Source organism: Lepidochelys olivacea (genome assembly GCF_965140295.1).
Source record: "Lepidochelys olivacea isolate rLepOli2 genome assembly, chromosome: 1".
Lineage (NCBI taxonomy): Eukaryota > Metazoa > Chordata > Testudines > Cheloniidae > Lepidochelys > Lepidochelys olivacea.
In genome coordinates this window covers 100,371,019-100,388,005 of record NC_140411.1, presented here as the reverse complement: position 1 = coordinate 100,388,005, position 16,987 = coordinate 100,371,019, and the positions used below count along the sequence as shown (strand labels likewise).

At 39.1% G+C, this 16,987-nt stretch overlaps 1 protein-coding gene across 6 annotated transcripts in view; it reads right to left on the bottom strand.

The window, feature by feature from the left end:
• FARP1 (FERM, ARH/RhoGEF and pleckstrin domain protein 1) overlaps positions 1-16,987 on the bottom strand; it is a 334,762-nt gene that overhangs the window by 269,218 nt on the left and 48,557 nt on the right. For all 6 annotated transcript variants that reach the window (XM_084651196.1, XM_084651194.1, XM_084651195.1 and 3 more), the window contains exon 2: positions 8,553-8,748. In XM_084651196.1, coding sequence (XP_084507322.1) covers positions 8,553-8,723 — 171 coding nt within the window. In that variant the 5' untranslated portion in view covers positions 8,724-8,748. The remainder of the gene's footprint in view (positions 1-8,552; positions 8,749-16,987) is intronic.

Sequence of the window (16,987 nt, the reverse complement as noted above, 5' to 3'; positions counted from 1 at the left end):
TTTCTAATCTTCCTCCTGCTTCTGTGTTCTGAGACACAGTGCTTCCTGGTGCTACCTGTTTGAGATAATACTCTGATAAAGATCATTAGCTGTTTAACAGCCTGCCGCCTCAGATTACGGAACTCAGGTTTTTCTTCATTTTGAAAAGCATATTAATACGTAAAACAAATGACTAAAAATTCCTGCTTTTCAACAAGGATAATCTAATTCTATTTCAACTAAAATCAGGGCTTACTGAGCCTTTGCTGAAAATTTTCTGTTGGGAATTGTAACTGTTGCATTTCAGGGTTATTAAAAAAAAAAAAGGGTTTCTCTTCTCATAATTCCAGAAGACCCAGCTAGGCTGTTGTGACAATTTGTGAATATTTAAATGCCCTACTTTCATTGGGAATAGTTTAACAGTGATGGCCAAATAATTTCAGGCATGAGAAGAGAATAAAGCCTTAGACTGATGAATAGCTCACATTTGACCTGCTGTTCATTTCCTAAGCTGGACGCATGTGTAATTCACGTAATCGTTAAAGCTGATGGAAAAAGCACAAAACAATTGTTTCATATTTTCTGCTTAGCTTTCGTCTAATAAATTTCATATTAACCGAGAAGCTCTAATAGTTATAATCTGTACACTGATGAGAGAGCTGAACATGTAGGATAAAGTAATTACCATGTACCATAAATGTTAAAGAAAAGCATTTCTTTCCCCCAAGGCATTTAGAACCTGGCTGGGTTTAAGAGGGTAACGTAGGTCCTTGTATGATTTTGTTACAAGGCACACGTACATCTGTTACAAGAGCTAGAAAAGCAGAGGGAATGCAAATCCTAGGAGTGCTGGGAATGTGAAGAGTTGGCTCTCTTTGCTAAAGGAGAGGGAGGGAGACTTGAAATGTGTTATTTTCCTCTAACAGACCAGGTTAAAGGAGGCCATTTAATGAACACAATTCTACGATAGGAATCTCAGTACGGAAAAATTTGACCAAGGACCTTGAATTATTTGGGAACTCAATATATCTACTCTGCTCAGAAGAGAAGTGGAATGCTGGAATATTAGCTTATAGTTTAGTTATCCCTTCTGTAAAATGGGAATAATTAACCAACCACCTTTTGTAAAATACTTGAGGTTTGTGGATGAAAAGAACTGAATAATGACAAAATATTGTTAGTTCTTCTCTACTGTAAGTGGACCCATTTTTATACTTTTTATCCTCCCTCCACCTGTGCTATACTTAGTCATTGCTATCAGTTGCTCACTGTCATGGATTCACTGGATCTGGCCTCTGCCCCAGCCTATAACAGTTCCTTAAGTGCGACCCCCTTAGTGTGCCAAGCCCCAAGGATCCATACACTTCCCTAGGGACAGGCCTATGACTTCCAACACTCTGACACTGGGCCTTTGGGCACCAGCAATCCCAGTCTCTCTCTGTGGCTCCCTGCAGCAAATCCAGCCAAGCCAGACTCCTGCGGGAGATTTCTCCTGTACTCCTTCAGGACGCAATATCTCAGTGAGAATCTGAAATGACACTAGGCAGCCTTTTCAAACAAGGTAACAATTTATTGCCACCTGGCATACAGATTGAGAACATCGTTACGTAAGCAGACAGAGGCAAAGCTTGAGATTGAGTTTAGATTGGCCAATGGCAAGCCAGACCTCCCTTGAGGCATGCTTCCTTAGAAGCCATCTTGGCCTCCTCTCTCTGAGTCCCTGGTTCCAGGTTTTTGTGTGCTAGTTTCTGTGAGCTCAGCTCTTAACACAGACACTTGACATCTGTTCACTTTGTTCTCCTACTTGGGTTTTTGGTCTTCTTACCTGCACAGAGATTGGGGAAAGCCTCCTTCCTCTTGGCGGTCAGTCAGTGTGTGAATGTCTGAGCCGTCTGGGGTTTCCACTGTCTCTCTGAATCCTCCATGCTCACGTGTAGACTTTAATAACTGGTTTCCGAACAGGCTGCTCATCTCTTCCCTTTATACTTAGTGCATAGCTATGCAAAGCCCAGAGGGGAAACTGAGGTGCATCCAGGCATCATATAAATATTACCCAAATTCCCACATTCTATTGTAATGCTCACACACAATCTGTCGATAGAGCAAACTCGTGACTAACAGCTGCTAGCAGTGAACAAACAGAGAGAATCATTAACTGAAAACTCATGGCCTGATTTTCAGAGGTGATTAGCACCCTCAACTCTCCCTGAAATTAGCACTTCTGCGCCAACAGTTTGATTTTTTTTTTAAGAAGGTGCAGAAATATAGCATCAGCAAACAGAACTATAACAAATGCCCACTAGATTCCCAGATGCTTCGTATCATAAACGAGTTCTAAGTGTGGAGGAGAATGTCTTTAATCTGTTAATTTGTATTTTCCCCAAATAAAAACAAATAGAAATTGTTCTGGAAAAGTCAGTTGCCAATGTCTTTAATCCAGGTATTTGATTTACTTCAACCTAATATACAAGAAGAAAGCTACCAAAATCCTTTTAAAACCTGTTAAAGATCATCACAGTAACATTTCAATAAATTGTTTGGAAAGAAACTGTGCCTATTTTTTCCAGAAATGTGTTTGCAAGTAAACCACCATGCCAGCTATCTGCAGTAGTAACTCAAGTTGGCTTCATATTAATGATCCACCCTTATCTGTTCAAGTTTTATTGAGATTTTTAGACAGCAAATACCACTCCCTCAAACTATCTGGAATGGAATATTGACTGTTAACAGCAATTAGAGTGCAAGGTATTCTTCTGCACATCTCCTTTATATTTTATTTTCAAAAATTTAAGGTTTTTTTCAGAATTCTGAACAGCTTTTTTTTTTAATCTCAAATATTAACCCATTTCATACATTCGCATTTGCTTTTGTCAAAGATGCAATTTGCATCTACAGAAGAACCCCAGAGTTACGAACACCTGAAGAATGGAAGTTGTTTGTAAATCTGAAATGTTCATAACTCTGAACAAAACATAGCTGTTCTTTCAAAAGTTTATAACTCAACAGTGACCTAATAAAACTTTGAAACTTTACTATGCAGAAGAAAAATGCTGATTTTAACCAATTTAAATGAAACAAGCAACAGTTTCTTTACCTTGTCAATTTAAGAAAAAAAACACAAAAAAACTTTCCCTTTATTTTTTAGTAGTTTACATTTAATACAGTACTGTACTGTATTTGCTCTTTTTGTTTTTGTATCTAATGGTGCCTGACTGCGTACTTCCAGTTCCAAATGAGGGGTGTGGTTGACCGGTCAGTTCGTAACTCTGGTGTTCATAACAATAAGGTTCTACTGTATATAGAATTGTAGAAGCATATGGCTGCAAGGGACCTAGTTCATCCTCCTGTGCAGGACCAAGTATACTTAACACCATCCCTGGCAGGTGTTTTTCTAAATGGTTTTTAAACCCCTCTAATGATGGAGATTCTACAACCGCCATTAGCAACTTACACCAGTACTTAAGAAAAACTTTCTAACTTTAAGGATAGTTAATATCTAACCTAAATCTTCCTTGCTACAGAGTAACCTGATTACCTCTTCTTCTACCTTCAATGGACATGGAGAATAACTGATCCCCATCCTCTTTAACAGCAGCCCTTAACGTATATGAGGATGTATCAGATCCTCCCTCAGTCCTTTTTTCTCTCAAGACTAAACATGCCCCGTTTTTATTTATTTTTAAACAACATTTCCTCTTCATAGGTCAGGTTTTCTTTAAAAACAAAAAAAACAAAAAAAACCCACAATCATTTTTGTTGCTCTTCTCTGGACTCTCTTCAGTTTGTCCATATCTGTCTTAAAGTGTGACATCCAAAACTGGACACAGTACTCCAGTTGATGCCTCATCAGTGCCAAGCAGAATAGGACAACTACCTCATCTGTCTTACATACGACCCTCCTGTTAAACGATATTAGCCATTTTCGCAACTGCATCATGTTGTTGTCTTATATTTAATGTCATCCACCATAATTCCCAATCTTCTTCTGCTGTACTACTGCTAGGCAGTTATTCCCCATTTTGTAGTTATGCATTTGATTTTTCCTTCTTAAGTGTAGTACTTTGCACCTGTCTTTACTGAATTTCATCTTTTTTGATATCAGAATAATTCTCCAATTTGTCAAGGTCATTTTGATTTATTATTCTGTCTTCCAAAGCGCAAACCCTCCCAGTTTGGTATCATCTACAAATGTTATAAGCATATTCTCTATTCCATTATCTAAGTCATTAATAAAAAATGTTGAATAGTACTGGACCAGGGACAGAACCATGTGGGACCCCACTATATACATCCTCCCAGTTAGACAGCAAACCATTAATAACTACTCTGAGTACAGTTTTTCAACCACTTGGGCACCCACCTGATCGAGACCACATTTCCTTAGTTTGCTTACGAGAATGTCACATGCAACTATGTCAAAAGTCTTACTAATGTCCAGATATATCATGTCTGCTGCTTCCCCCCATCCCTATCCACTATGTAAACTATTTGATCTTTTTTCTCCTGGGTTTTCATTTAAAAAACAAAACCAAAATATTTATACCGTTCAGAAACCAACAGTTTGAATCAGAGCTAGGAATAGTATAGATCAGGGGTCGGCAAATTTCGGCACGCGGCTTATCAGGGTAATCCGCTGGCAGGCCACGAGACATTTTGTTTACGTTGACCGTCCGCAGGCACGCCCCCCCCCCCGCAGCTCCCAGTGACCACGGTTCACTGTTCCGGCCAATGGGAGCTCTGGGAAGCAGTGGCCAGCACATCCCTGTGGCCTGTGCTGCTTCCCACATCTCCCATTGGCTAGGATCGACGAACCGCAGCCACTGGGAGCTGCGGGGGGCCGTGTCTGCAGACGCTCAATGTAAACAAAATATCTCGTGGCCCACTAGCAGATTACCCTGTTGGGCTGCGTGCCTAAGGTTGCCTGATATAGATTCTACAGCTGCTCTCACAGGGACGAAAAATTAACCTTTACCTTAAAAGAACAAGAGTCTCTAATGTTTTTCCTTTAAACTATTTTGCTTCTTAAGCATTTGCTTGAAGAGAGGTGTGGGGGAGGGCATAAAGGTTGCATTCTTTTTGCTTTTTTATGGTATATAGAGGAAGTCAGAGAGGTTGAAGGGGAGTGTGCATGTGTTTGGGGAAGGTAGGAATTCTGCATGTTTGTTTTCATTTTTTACCGTAAAACATCAGTAATGTCTTATGTTTCCCTGTTTTGCTTGAGGTCTCTCTCAGGAGAGAGATGTGGATTGGGAACTCTTTCAGCCCTGGGGTGAATCCTGAACACAGATCCTCCTTGCAAAAGCAGGAAAAGATCTCAGTTATTCTACTCCTTTCACAGCCTCCCAATGAATAACTCCAAGCTCTGCTCTGTTGCTCCTCAGCTTTCCATAGCAGCAGCATCAAATGGACATGACTCTTGACAGTTTCACAATTTCCCATGTGATTCTGAATAGCAGCACTGAAACTGATCAAAATCTTGTCAGTCTGCTGCTGCTATTGTTGCTTGGCAATGCTATGAACACCACCACTGCTGGAACTGTCATCCTTTGATTCCGGAATTAAACATTGCATCAATTTATGCTCAGTTCAGTTTGGAATGATGTCCTCCAAACCACAAGGCTAGAACCTAATTCTCTTTAAAATGAAAGCTTAAATTTTGTAGAAGTTAGTGGCTTAGGCCTTTCTCACTCACAAGAGGGCTCTCCCACTTGACACTAAAGAGCAAGTGCGGTGGATTTCAAGCTGTGTGTGTACACAGAAGTGTACATGTACTCCATTCTTTTTCTGTGCTTCCATGCTTATAAAAAGTAGTTTATTAAAATGCTGTTAGTTACTTTCCTTTTAAATGCATATTGCATCATTTGGTTAAATTGGGAAGCTTTTTAATTTTAATGGGAAAATGGGTTTCCCAGCAGGAGCAAACATCCCAAACTAGAGAGATATTAAGATTTTTATCGTCATGAAAGGAAACATATAATGAATGTTGTTTACTAAGTTAAAATGTATTGTAAATATTATAAATGATGTAGAGTGGAGTCTAAAATCCATCTGAAATAGTAAAAAGGATTTGGCATGTATGTAGATGGGACTGAAAAATTAATGTGTTCTTGAAGCACGGGAGGAGAATGAAAGCACTGTTTAGAGAGGAGTTGTGGTTGATTATACAGCACTATAATTGTATATAAATTCTTTTAAAGGCAAAAACAAAAAAACCACCACCTTTGACACCTCCTCCAAAGACCTTACAAATAAAGGCCTGCAAAATCTCAAATCCCACTAGCTGCCCTGTGCAAGCATGCCAATAAGGCTCCATGCAAGTGCAGGGGTCTGCCTCAGTGGATGCAGTTGCAAGATCAAAGCCGCAAAATACACCTGTTTTGAAGCAATCTGCACAGAAAGTTGCATGGACCTAGCTCTTCCAAATGTCAGTGAAGCGTAAAGAGCACAGACAGGTCATGCTTCCTAACTGCATGTCTTCTGATACAGCAGTTGGAAAAATATTGGTTTCTAAAATTGCTGGAGGGAAAGCTAGAGTTGTAATAGCTTATTGCATTAGGCTGTTACCCACATTCAACTCTGAAACGTCTTCTGAGAGGAGTTTGATCTCAGGATAATTCTTAGCGAATGCTTATGTGCAACACAAATATGGGGTATGATTTCTCACAACCCATGTCTTTGTTCTGTATGTCAGAGATGCTATCAGTCAGAAGAAGAATGAATTTCTAGAATGATGGTAAAGCTTGCACTATACTTAATGGGGAAAAGCATACATTTAACTAGCTCCTAGGATTTCAAACTATCTCCTTTGGACTGGGATGGAAAATATTTACTATATTGCGCTTGTCAGATTTTTATAAACCTTCTAAACTGTACACAGGGAATATCAATATAATGAGTTAGACACAGCACATTTCCTAAGATTAGTAATTTACTTTATTTAGCAGATCAGTTCATAAATACTAATGTCAGAGAGCATTCCAAAATTAGGAAGAACTGAAACTAAAACACTTCAAAAAACTAATTTAGCAACCAGTTAAAATAGAACAAAAACACCAAAAGCTAAAAAAGGTAGGTGGTTTTCAACAGTATTTCTCTCTCTTTGGGTGAATCATGAAAGTTTCCTGGTCAAATTTCCCACATCTCTAAATCAGGGACAACTATATCATAGCGCTTTTCATAGGGAAATCTCAGTATGTTTCATTAAATTAATAGATTACAATTTTATACACAGGAAATTGAGCCAGAGAAGTTAGGGAAGTTGCCCAAGGCCACATAGCATCTCAGGTTTCAGAGTGGTAGCCGTGTTAGTCTGCATCAGCAAAAAATCCAAGGAGCACTCGTGGCACCTAGAGACTAACAAATGTATTTGGGCATAAGCTTTTGTAGTGATAATCAGGATGGCCCATTTCAAACAGTTGACAAGAAGGTGTGAGTAACAGTAGCGGGGGGCGGGGAGAATTAGCATGGGGAAATAGTTTTTTACTTTGTGTAATGACCCATCCACTCCCAGTCTTTATTCAAGCCTAATTTAATGGTGTCCAGTTTGCAAATTAATTCCAATTCGGCAGTTTCTTGTTGGAGTCTGTTTTTGAAGTTTTTTTGTTGAAGAATTGTGACTTTTAGGTCTGAAATTGAGTGAACTTTTAGGTCTGAAATTGAGTGAATTGAGTTCAATGAGTGAACTTCATTGAGTTGAAATGTTCCCCGACTGGTTTTTGAATGTTGAGAACAGAACCCAAGTTTCCTTCATACTCACTGAACTATGGTACCTCTGAAAAAATACATACATTCTGGTATGCTTTGTTAACCACAAAAATAATATTTAAGATATTTCACTGTTAAATGCTATAAGCACACAAATCTTCAATGGCCTGTTAAATATCACTGATCACAGAGTTACGTTAACTTTTTTTTGGGTCATTCCGAGTCACATGTAAAGGATGGTTGGTCTTCAAAACAAAACTAGGAACACTTTTCTCTCTCTCTCTCTCACACACACACAGTTGTATTTCCACTTAGATAAATTACAAAAATTAATGCATGGAAAGGAAACTTCAGTTATGCCCAGAGAAATCCTTTTCCTTGCATGTGAATGCAATAAAAGGATGTCTTTTACATTGTTATTTTTAGTAGCAATTTAATTCATGAAAAATCTGATACTTGTAGCAGTCACCACTGCTAGAATATAGGAAATAAAACATCATCATTAGAGATCTATAGTTTAGGTGAACAAAGAGCAAGATACACAGCACTATCACCCAGCACTTATGAAAAATACCAGAAGCTTAGAATGTGGAAGAAACCACTGTCACAACATTTTAAAATATGACTGCTTTGAACTGTTTGAAGCTATTCAAACAGACATAACTATGAGAGTAAGGATAGCCATCTGCTACATTGTTTAATGCTACTCTACTGTACAGCCATACAAATAATGGTGGTACAGGAGCAATTGTTTCAATTCAACATGAACCAATTAGCCATCAATGAACCACAGAGTCAGTATTTGGAGATTCAATTCACAAAATACTTTTAAAAATCACTGAATGATCATTTCATTTTCAAACTCTTACCGGAACATCAAAAACTTCCTGGGTATCATCCAGCATCTGGATTTTGACAGAGATAAGTTTTCCTGGAAGTGTCATAGGAAGTTTCTGTCCATGTTCCAACGTACTGATCCCAGCATTTTCCTGAGCTCCTAACCGGGATCCAGCTGTTGGTCTCTGCTCTGTTTCACCCATGTTTCAAAAAACACGTTTCTTAAGTCTGATAGAGGAAGAAGGATAAAGAAAACAGAAAACTCAGTACTAAAGATAGCTGATCAAAGGCATTAGAGTACATACATTTACACTGGAGAATTGCAAAACAATTAACATTTGATGTAACGCTCTACAAGCTAAATCAGTGACACAAAGGGGAACAAAAATACTCAAATCTCATGCTTTAGGATATAAGCTAATCACCTGCAGGGGTCAAGACGACTTTTAGGAATGTATTCCATATACCCCATATTACAGCACTGCACAAGGTACAACTTTCACCCTCTTCTAGAGGCCCACTCTGGAAGCAGGATATATGAGAGAGAGACACAAAAAGCAAAGCTTCAAACAATTATAGCAATTTCTATGGTCTCATGAGCCAGACTGTCGACAGCAACAGCTGCTCTAAGATTTGGATGTTGGTGCTGTCCCAGGGTAAGGTGGTCAAGAACTGTGGGAATCAGATTGCTGTAGCATTAGAACAGTAGCAACGGATCTGAAAAAACAAAATCACCATGGCATAGCCAAGCAAGTGTCAGTTTTGATCTTTCATAGGATCCTGGGAATAGGAGTGAAGACCAAGGAGAAGACCTTGCCACATTACTTTAAAGACACACGTTGCCAGTACCTTCTTGCTCACATAATCCCCCACAGAAATTACAATTTCTTGTTTGCATTTAAGGCAGGTCAACCCCAGTGAACTAGATGTTAAGAGACTTGATATTTGAGTTTCCATTCAACTGCCACACTACTCTACAACAGCACACTTCTAGCATACAAACTGTCCTTTTCTACAAGGACAAGAGTGGTGATGATCTGGGACAGCATGATTTTTCATTACCTTGCATGACTTTGAATTTTCTTATTTAATTCAAGGGTCATTCATTTTATTTGGCAAACCTCACATCATTCTAGAATTTTATTTCACTCTTTTCCTTTGTCTTGTGACATCTAACTGGGTTTCTGATGGAGCCTGCTGCTAATGTCTATTTGTCTAGCTTGGTAATTGCATTTCCATTCCTCATGCCTTTTATATGCTGATCAATGACCATTAACAAGCATGTCACAAACAGGAAGAATGGAAATGTAACTTTACAGCTGAACAAACATGCAGCAGCAACAGAGCCGATCATTCTCCAGATTTTTACTTGGAGCCAAAATGCTGGGGAACTTATGGAAAAAATATCAGAAAGGAACTACAAATGATATATTAGCACAACATATTACCAGTGCCACAAAATATTGAGAAGAAATTGGAATATCAAAATAAAATACCATCAGCTCTGTAAGAACAGATGAGTGGAGTGAAAACAGTTCTGCTCATGCAGAATACTTGTTTTATGCCACATCACTTTTCCAAGTACTTAAAAACACTTAATTTGCAGTGAAGAGGAGATTTTCCTCTTCCCAAATAAACTGTCCACACTGATATTTTCATATGCATAAGGTGGCCTGGTGATCCAACTTCAAAATGCCATTATTAGACACTGCAGTGCCAACTTGCAAATGTGGCGAGTAAGCTGGGTGGGAGGACAGCGCAAGAGTGGGTTATGGGAGAACACAATTCCACCCTTACAACTGAACAGGTACAACTGAGGGGCATATAAGCAAAAAAAAAAACAAAACTTCAGACAGCACACCTGAAGATCCTGGGATGATTTAGTTGGTGTTGGTCCTGCTTTGAGCAAGGGGTTGGACTAGATGACCTCCTGAGGTCTCTTCCAACCCTAATCATCTATGATTCTATGAAGATGTTCCTATGGGAATATACAGTTTTGTCTGTACAACAAGTTGAGAACTTGTGCAATGGAACACAGAAGGGACAGACCGTGCTAAGTGTCAGTACGGAGATGATGTTAATATATAATTTAACCAAGTGCAAGCCAAATGTTAACATGAGCCAAATCATTTCAAATTTATTTATGACTCAGGAGTGTTCCTCAAAAATAGAGGATCTGAAAGTGTCTCCATGAGACAGGAAATGCAACATTACAGCAAAATATAGAAGGTACAAGCTACCCAAGTGATGCTTCCATTATTACCAGGGTAGATTTTAAATCCTTTACCCACACACACACACACACACACACACCATAATGAAGATAACAGGACTACAGTTCTTATGGAAAAAACAATTATTCCGGGGAGAAAATAAAAGTAAAAAACAGCAGCCAACATAGCTCCAGGAGAATCTGCTCAACAACAGGTACTCTGACACCACAGCAATAAGTACAATATAAATTCCTAGATTAGAGAGCTATTATCCTATAAAGGACAAGGGGGAAAATAAATGGACTATCTACACTATGAAACTAAGTGTTTCTGTCTGGTTATTTAATGTTGCTGAAGCCTAGAGCTAAAGCATTAAATACTTATTATTTCTACTTCAGGGTCCTTGGGTACTAATTGGGATCAGGGCCCCATTATGGTAGGTGCTGTACAAACACAACAAAAACAGTCCCTGCCTCAGAGAGCTCACAGTCTAGAATTTGGCTAGTAAGAGAGGTAAATACTAAACAAATTGAGGGAAAGGAGGGGACAAGATAACAGTAGTGACAGGTGCAGTTAGGTACGTTAGTAATCATGCATTTTATCCCAGTTACAAACTGTCACCTTATTCCTGAACACACCTCCCCACCCGCTTAACTTTAAATTAAGCGCATGATTAAGTGTTCACGGGACCAGGGCCTCGGTTTGTTTCCATCCACACATTAAGAACAAAAAGATGTTAAAAACCATGTTTAATCATGTGAATTTATAGTGGTTTAGACAGATACAAAACCAGTTTAAATTTGCAAAGAAAAGATATACAAAGAAAGGTGAAAAGAAAAGAAATGGTGTAAACGTTAAAGAAGATAGTGAACTGTTTAGAGTAGCAAAAAAGGTATAACTAGGAGTAACAAGAAGAATGAAAAATTTCTGCAACAGTAAGAAATCAGATTATCCATTTGAAATAAAGAAAGATACCTTTTCTGAATGTAAGTGTTGTACATTATTTATTGGTTAATTGTTTGCTTTCATACTCAAGTGATATTAAACCTATTTGTACTTAGAAAGTGAAATTTCTAAAAAGTATTGTGCTGATTTATTTTAATAAACCAAACACACATAGACACACACACAAAATGCTTGCTCAAGGACAAAGTGCAACAGTAGATTTATGTGTAACTGGAGATTATAGGCATAGCAGTGATGAAAGAGCCCATGATGTAATTCAGACATAATGCATATGGTTAAAAGTCAGTGTAGCGAGTGGCAAATGTTCAAGCCATGCCAAGTGAAGTGACTAAATCAACTATGTTGTCTGGGAAGTGAAGACTAGAGAAAATACAAGTAATCAAAATTCATCTCTTGAGTTGGAGTCACCACTCATCAGGTAGGACAATCCAGACTAAAAATACCCAGACGAGGGATTTACATTTTTTAAAATAAAAAATAAAAACATTCGGAAAGAAGGGGTTGTGAAGGGAAGTCTACAGCAGACCAGCTGTTCTGTTTTAAAGTTTTTTTGTTGTTTGTTTGTTTGTTTTAAATAGTTCCATGATTCTGCTGGTCTTTCACTGTTCCTTATCAAGAAATTGAGAATTTTCAGACGCTCCTATCAAAGAGGGTCAGTTTCCTAATTTTTATCATAACAAAGGCAAACAGAAAAAAAATTAAAGAGCTACTTCAAACCATCAACATCTAGGTCACTAATAAATGTACATGCACCATATTATGTGTTATTCAAAAATTCTCCTCATGTATGCTTATAACTACAAAAAGGTTCCAAAACAAAAAATTTGCATTTCAACACTGACAGAAATCCAGCAGATTTTCATTAGGTTGGTGGACAGGACTGTGGAAAGCAATGAAGTACATGACTGCATTTTTAAAAGAGAAATGTGGGAAAAGCATAAGATTTACCAAAACATTTAGAAACTGAAAGTTAAGAGGATTCTTTTAATGGAGAAATATTTTGAAGGGGGTGGGTGTGATCCTTTGTCACCCAATGTTTCAAATTTGGTTGTCTGACAAGAAAACGTGGTTATCCCAATTTGCAGGCTCTGTTCTCATTCTCTCAATGAAATATTGTTGATGCTTCTATTGCCAACCACATTTCTAAGTGTTCCGTTTATTCTGTTTTGGATTACTGAGCCAGGATGTCATTTTAAGTTGTTTTTAGTGCGTCTGGTTTTCACTTGGTCTTATCCTTTATTTCCCTGCTTTAGTATAAAATCAAATGCCACTCTATTCTGACAGATCACAACCCAAATCATATAGATTCTGGAGTAACAAGCCCTTAACAGCAACAGCTTCAAGCACATAAACCTAGTTTTTCCATAGCTTTATCTCTAAAGACCCAGAAACATTTACCCCTTTGTCATAAATATAAAGGGAAGGGTAAACCCCTCTGAAATCCCTCCTGGCCAAGGGAAAGCTCCTCTCACCTGTAAAGGGTTAAGAAGCTAAAGGTAACCTCGCTGGTACCTGACCAAAATGACCAATGAGGAGACAAGTTACTTTCAAAAGCTGGGAGGAGGGAGAGAAACAAAGGGTCTGTGTGTCTGTCTATATACTGGTTTCTGCCAGGGATAGACCAGGAATGGAGTCTTAGAACTTTTTGTAAGTAATCTAGCTAGGTATGTGTTAGATTAGGATTTCTTTAAATGGCTGAGAAAAGAATTGTGCTGAATAGAATAACTATTTCTGTCTGTGTATCTTTTTTGTAACTTAAGGTTTTGCCTAGAGGGGTTCTCTATGTTTTTGAATCTAATTACCCTGTAAGATATCGACCATCCTGATTTTACAGGGGGGATTTCTTTATTTCTATTTACTTCTATTTTTTATTAAAAGTCTTCTTGTAAGAAAACTGAATGCTTTTTCATTGTTCTCAGATCCAAGGGTTTGGGTCTGTAGTCACCTAGGCAAATTGGTGAGGCTTTTTACCAAACCTTGTCCAGGAAGTGGGGTGCAAGGTTTTGGGAAGTATTTTGGGGGGAAAGACGTGTCCAAACAGCTCTTCCCCAGTAGCCAGTATTAGTTTGGTGGTGGTAGTGGCCAATCCAAGGACAACGGGTGGAATATTTTGTACCTTGGGGAAGTTTTGACCTAAGCTGGTAAAGATAAGCTTAGGAGGGTTTTCATGCAGGTCCCCACATCTGTACCCTAGAGTTCAGAGTAGGGGAGGAACCTTGACACCCTTCAAATTTGTCACCCCAAAGGATAATTTTTCAGACAAAGGCCAAGATAGTCTCATACTGCTACAATTTCCAGAACCGCACATTCTAGCTTTTACAAAGCTTCAGAGATCCTTTCCTTGAAGAAGAAACAGAGGTCAGCCATGGTGAAAGAATTCACCCAATCACCCTGCCTTGATCTCCTTCAGAATACAATTGTGTTACCTTATACCTTGACTCAATTTTTGCAACGTTTCAAATGGATGATACTCAAATGATAAATTTTTATCATTATCTTTAATGCTCTGCCTTGATTAGCAATCCAGTGCACAGTGCCAAAATAGATCACAGTCATCTCAAAGTCAAATTTGTCTTTCAAAATACACTCAAGCTATTCATTATGGCAATAGTCTATTTTGTGGTCCAGAACAACAAGCACAAAGTATCTTGTCTATACTTACCTTGTATACCATTCTATTATCCTAAATTTACCACTACATCTAAATTCAGGCCAAACAGTTTTAATTTGAGCTCTGTTGTCTTCATTACCACAAGTCTTAAAGCCGTTTACAATTTACCACAAGCTATCCCAGATTCCAAGTCTCCTACTGTACGTTAGCACAGAGTACAAGGATTCCCATCCTACACAAATCTAAAGTCTGCTATCTCTTGCTCAGCTACGTGCCTGCCAGTGAATCCATCAACAAGTGCAATAATAAACAGATTTTTGCATGTGTTTGAGACACTTGCCGAGTGTTGCACTCCATGAGTATTAATATTTTGGTCTGTAAGTTGCAAGGTATTTCAAATTCTCTAAAACTAAAATTATGTTAAATGATTGTGTGATTGGTGTTAAACTGGCAGATTTTTTTGATCCCCTCATGGTATGTTTTTCAGAGCAATCTACAACTGGGAATGTCTTGCAGACACGGACGCATTTTTGCTTCCGTGAATTTCACACGAGTAGCACAGCAGTCATGTACACGTAGAGGAGATTAATTAACATCCTCAAACACAATAACAAGAGGTTTGCCCTTATCAGAAAGCTTCTTGTGCTTTCTGCAAGCTACACAAAACATTTGATTCCAAGGATATTTGACTTTCCCTGAATTCAGAAGAACTTGTCTGTGTTATTCATATTCCTTAGCATATTTTTTTTGCCATGTTATGTACAAATTTACTTGACCTAGAGCTTTCCATGTTACCTGCTGTTGATAGAGGCCATTTGTTGTTTTTAAAGCCTTTTGTTTTGGACTCCCCCACACACACCTGCCCATCCCCAAACAAGCAAAAACATCAGACAAGGGTGATCTTGTGTGTTCTAGATATTTTCCAAATATATAAGTAAGTTAACCAGGTCTGTGAATAGAGTTTTGGATTTGTTGGTGCTTTTTTCAACAAATGCATGGTTTCAATAGGTAGTATGTAAATTAATGACTGAATTTGAAAGTTAAACTTCGTGGTCCTAGAACAGGGGTGGGCAAACTACGGCCTGCGGGCCACATCTGCAGGACTGTCCTGCCTGCCCCTGAGCTCCCGGCCGGGGAGGCTCATCCGCGGCCCCTCCCCCACCGTTCGCGCTCCCCAGCAGCAATGCCGCCGCACGGGCAGCGCACCTTGCGCCCGCCCACCTCCCAGGCTTTCAAAATAAGCCTGTCCTGCCGCTCTGAGCGGCATGGTAAGGGTAAGGAGTGTGGGGGGGGTTGGATAAGGGGCAGGAGGCCCCGGGGGGCAGTCAGGGGACAGGGAGCGGGTGGGGGGGGGGTTGGATAGGCTTGGGAGTCCTGGGGAGGGGAGGGGAGGGTTAGGGGACAGGAAGTGGGAGGGGGTGAATAGGGGGTGGGGGCCAGGTTGTTTGGGGAGGCACAGCCTTCCCTACCTGGCCCTCCATACCATTTCGCAACCCCAATGTGGCCCTCGGGCCAAAAAGTTTGCCCATCCCTGTCCTAGAAGCAGAAGTTACATCACAGGCTTGCACCTGCAAACTAAACATGAGGGGCTGATAGTCTACGATTCTGTGAACCCCCAGCCAAGATTGGGAGCCCATTCTTTTCTGCAGTGTGTCATATATACACAGAATCAGCCTCTATTTTGTAGTTCTGTGATTTTTTTTATTAATAATGACTACAAGCCACATATTCTCGCTTCAGACATTGTGTACCAGTATTCAACCCAGCTACTTATTTCTTAAGAACGGGACTATTTCAGAGTTTTTCCCCAACTGCTGTATGCAGCGGTAAATAATTGTAGCGTATTCTTATGTATGCTTTTGGCGTGTTTTTATCTCATGGGAAATGTCTACATTTTTGGTACTTTGGGCTGGGTATGGCTTTCCATTTCCAGATACTTTCAGAATTCTGCTTAATCTGATTTCCTTCCAGGTTTCATTTCTTTCCTTTCCTCCCCTCTGTAACTTGGCTCCACATAAGGAGTTGTATGGGTGAATGAGCATAGAACATTCCAGCTGGTGCAATAGCTTTATTTATGCAAAGTGACTGCATGAAAGAGCACACAGGAGTTTTGGAAAGAACTTCTAATTGCATCAAAAGAGATCCATATTAATATTGAACTGAAAACCTTCTTTGAGATTTTACCCACTTTCACTCACGCTTTTCACATGACAAACCAAGGGTAGTGTTGGTCACCTAGTTGATCATTAGCTTGGGCTGTGACTGAAAAAATGAGACTAGAAGCTTTAAGTTCTTTTTTTGATCATCTATAGGACTTCAGCAGTAATATAAATCCTTTATAATTCTTGCAATGGTATGATGTGCTTATAACCCCTATGATGCAGTTGTACCCTTATTTTAAAAAAATGCTACAAGCATTCCAAAGTAATCGTCCCAAACCACTACAACTTCCAACAGTGATACTACAGTGTATTTAACCATTCCTGCACAACACTGTGTGCGTTTCACAAGAAACTCCTGTTTTTATTTTCTTGAGGCATCTTTGTTTTTTTTAATTCTATGTTGTCAGCTGCAGTGCATTGTTAAACTTTCATTTTTGCACCTATTATGAGTAAAGAGGCATGAGTATTAGCGCTGTAAGAACATAATACATCTCAAGGAAACAAAATGTAGATAT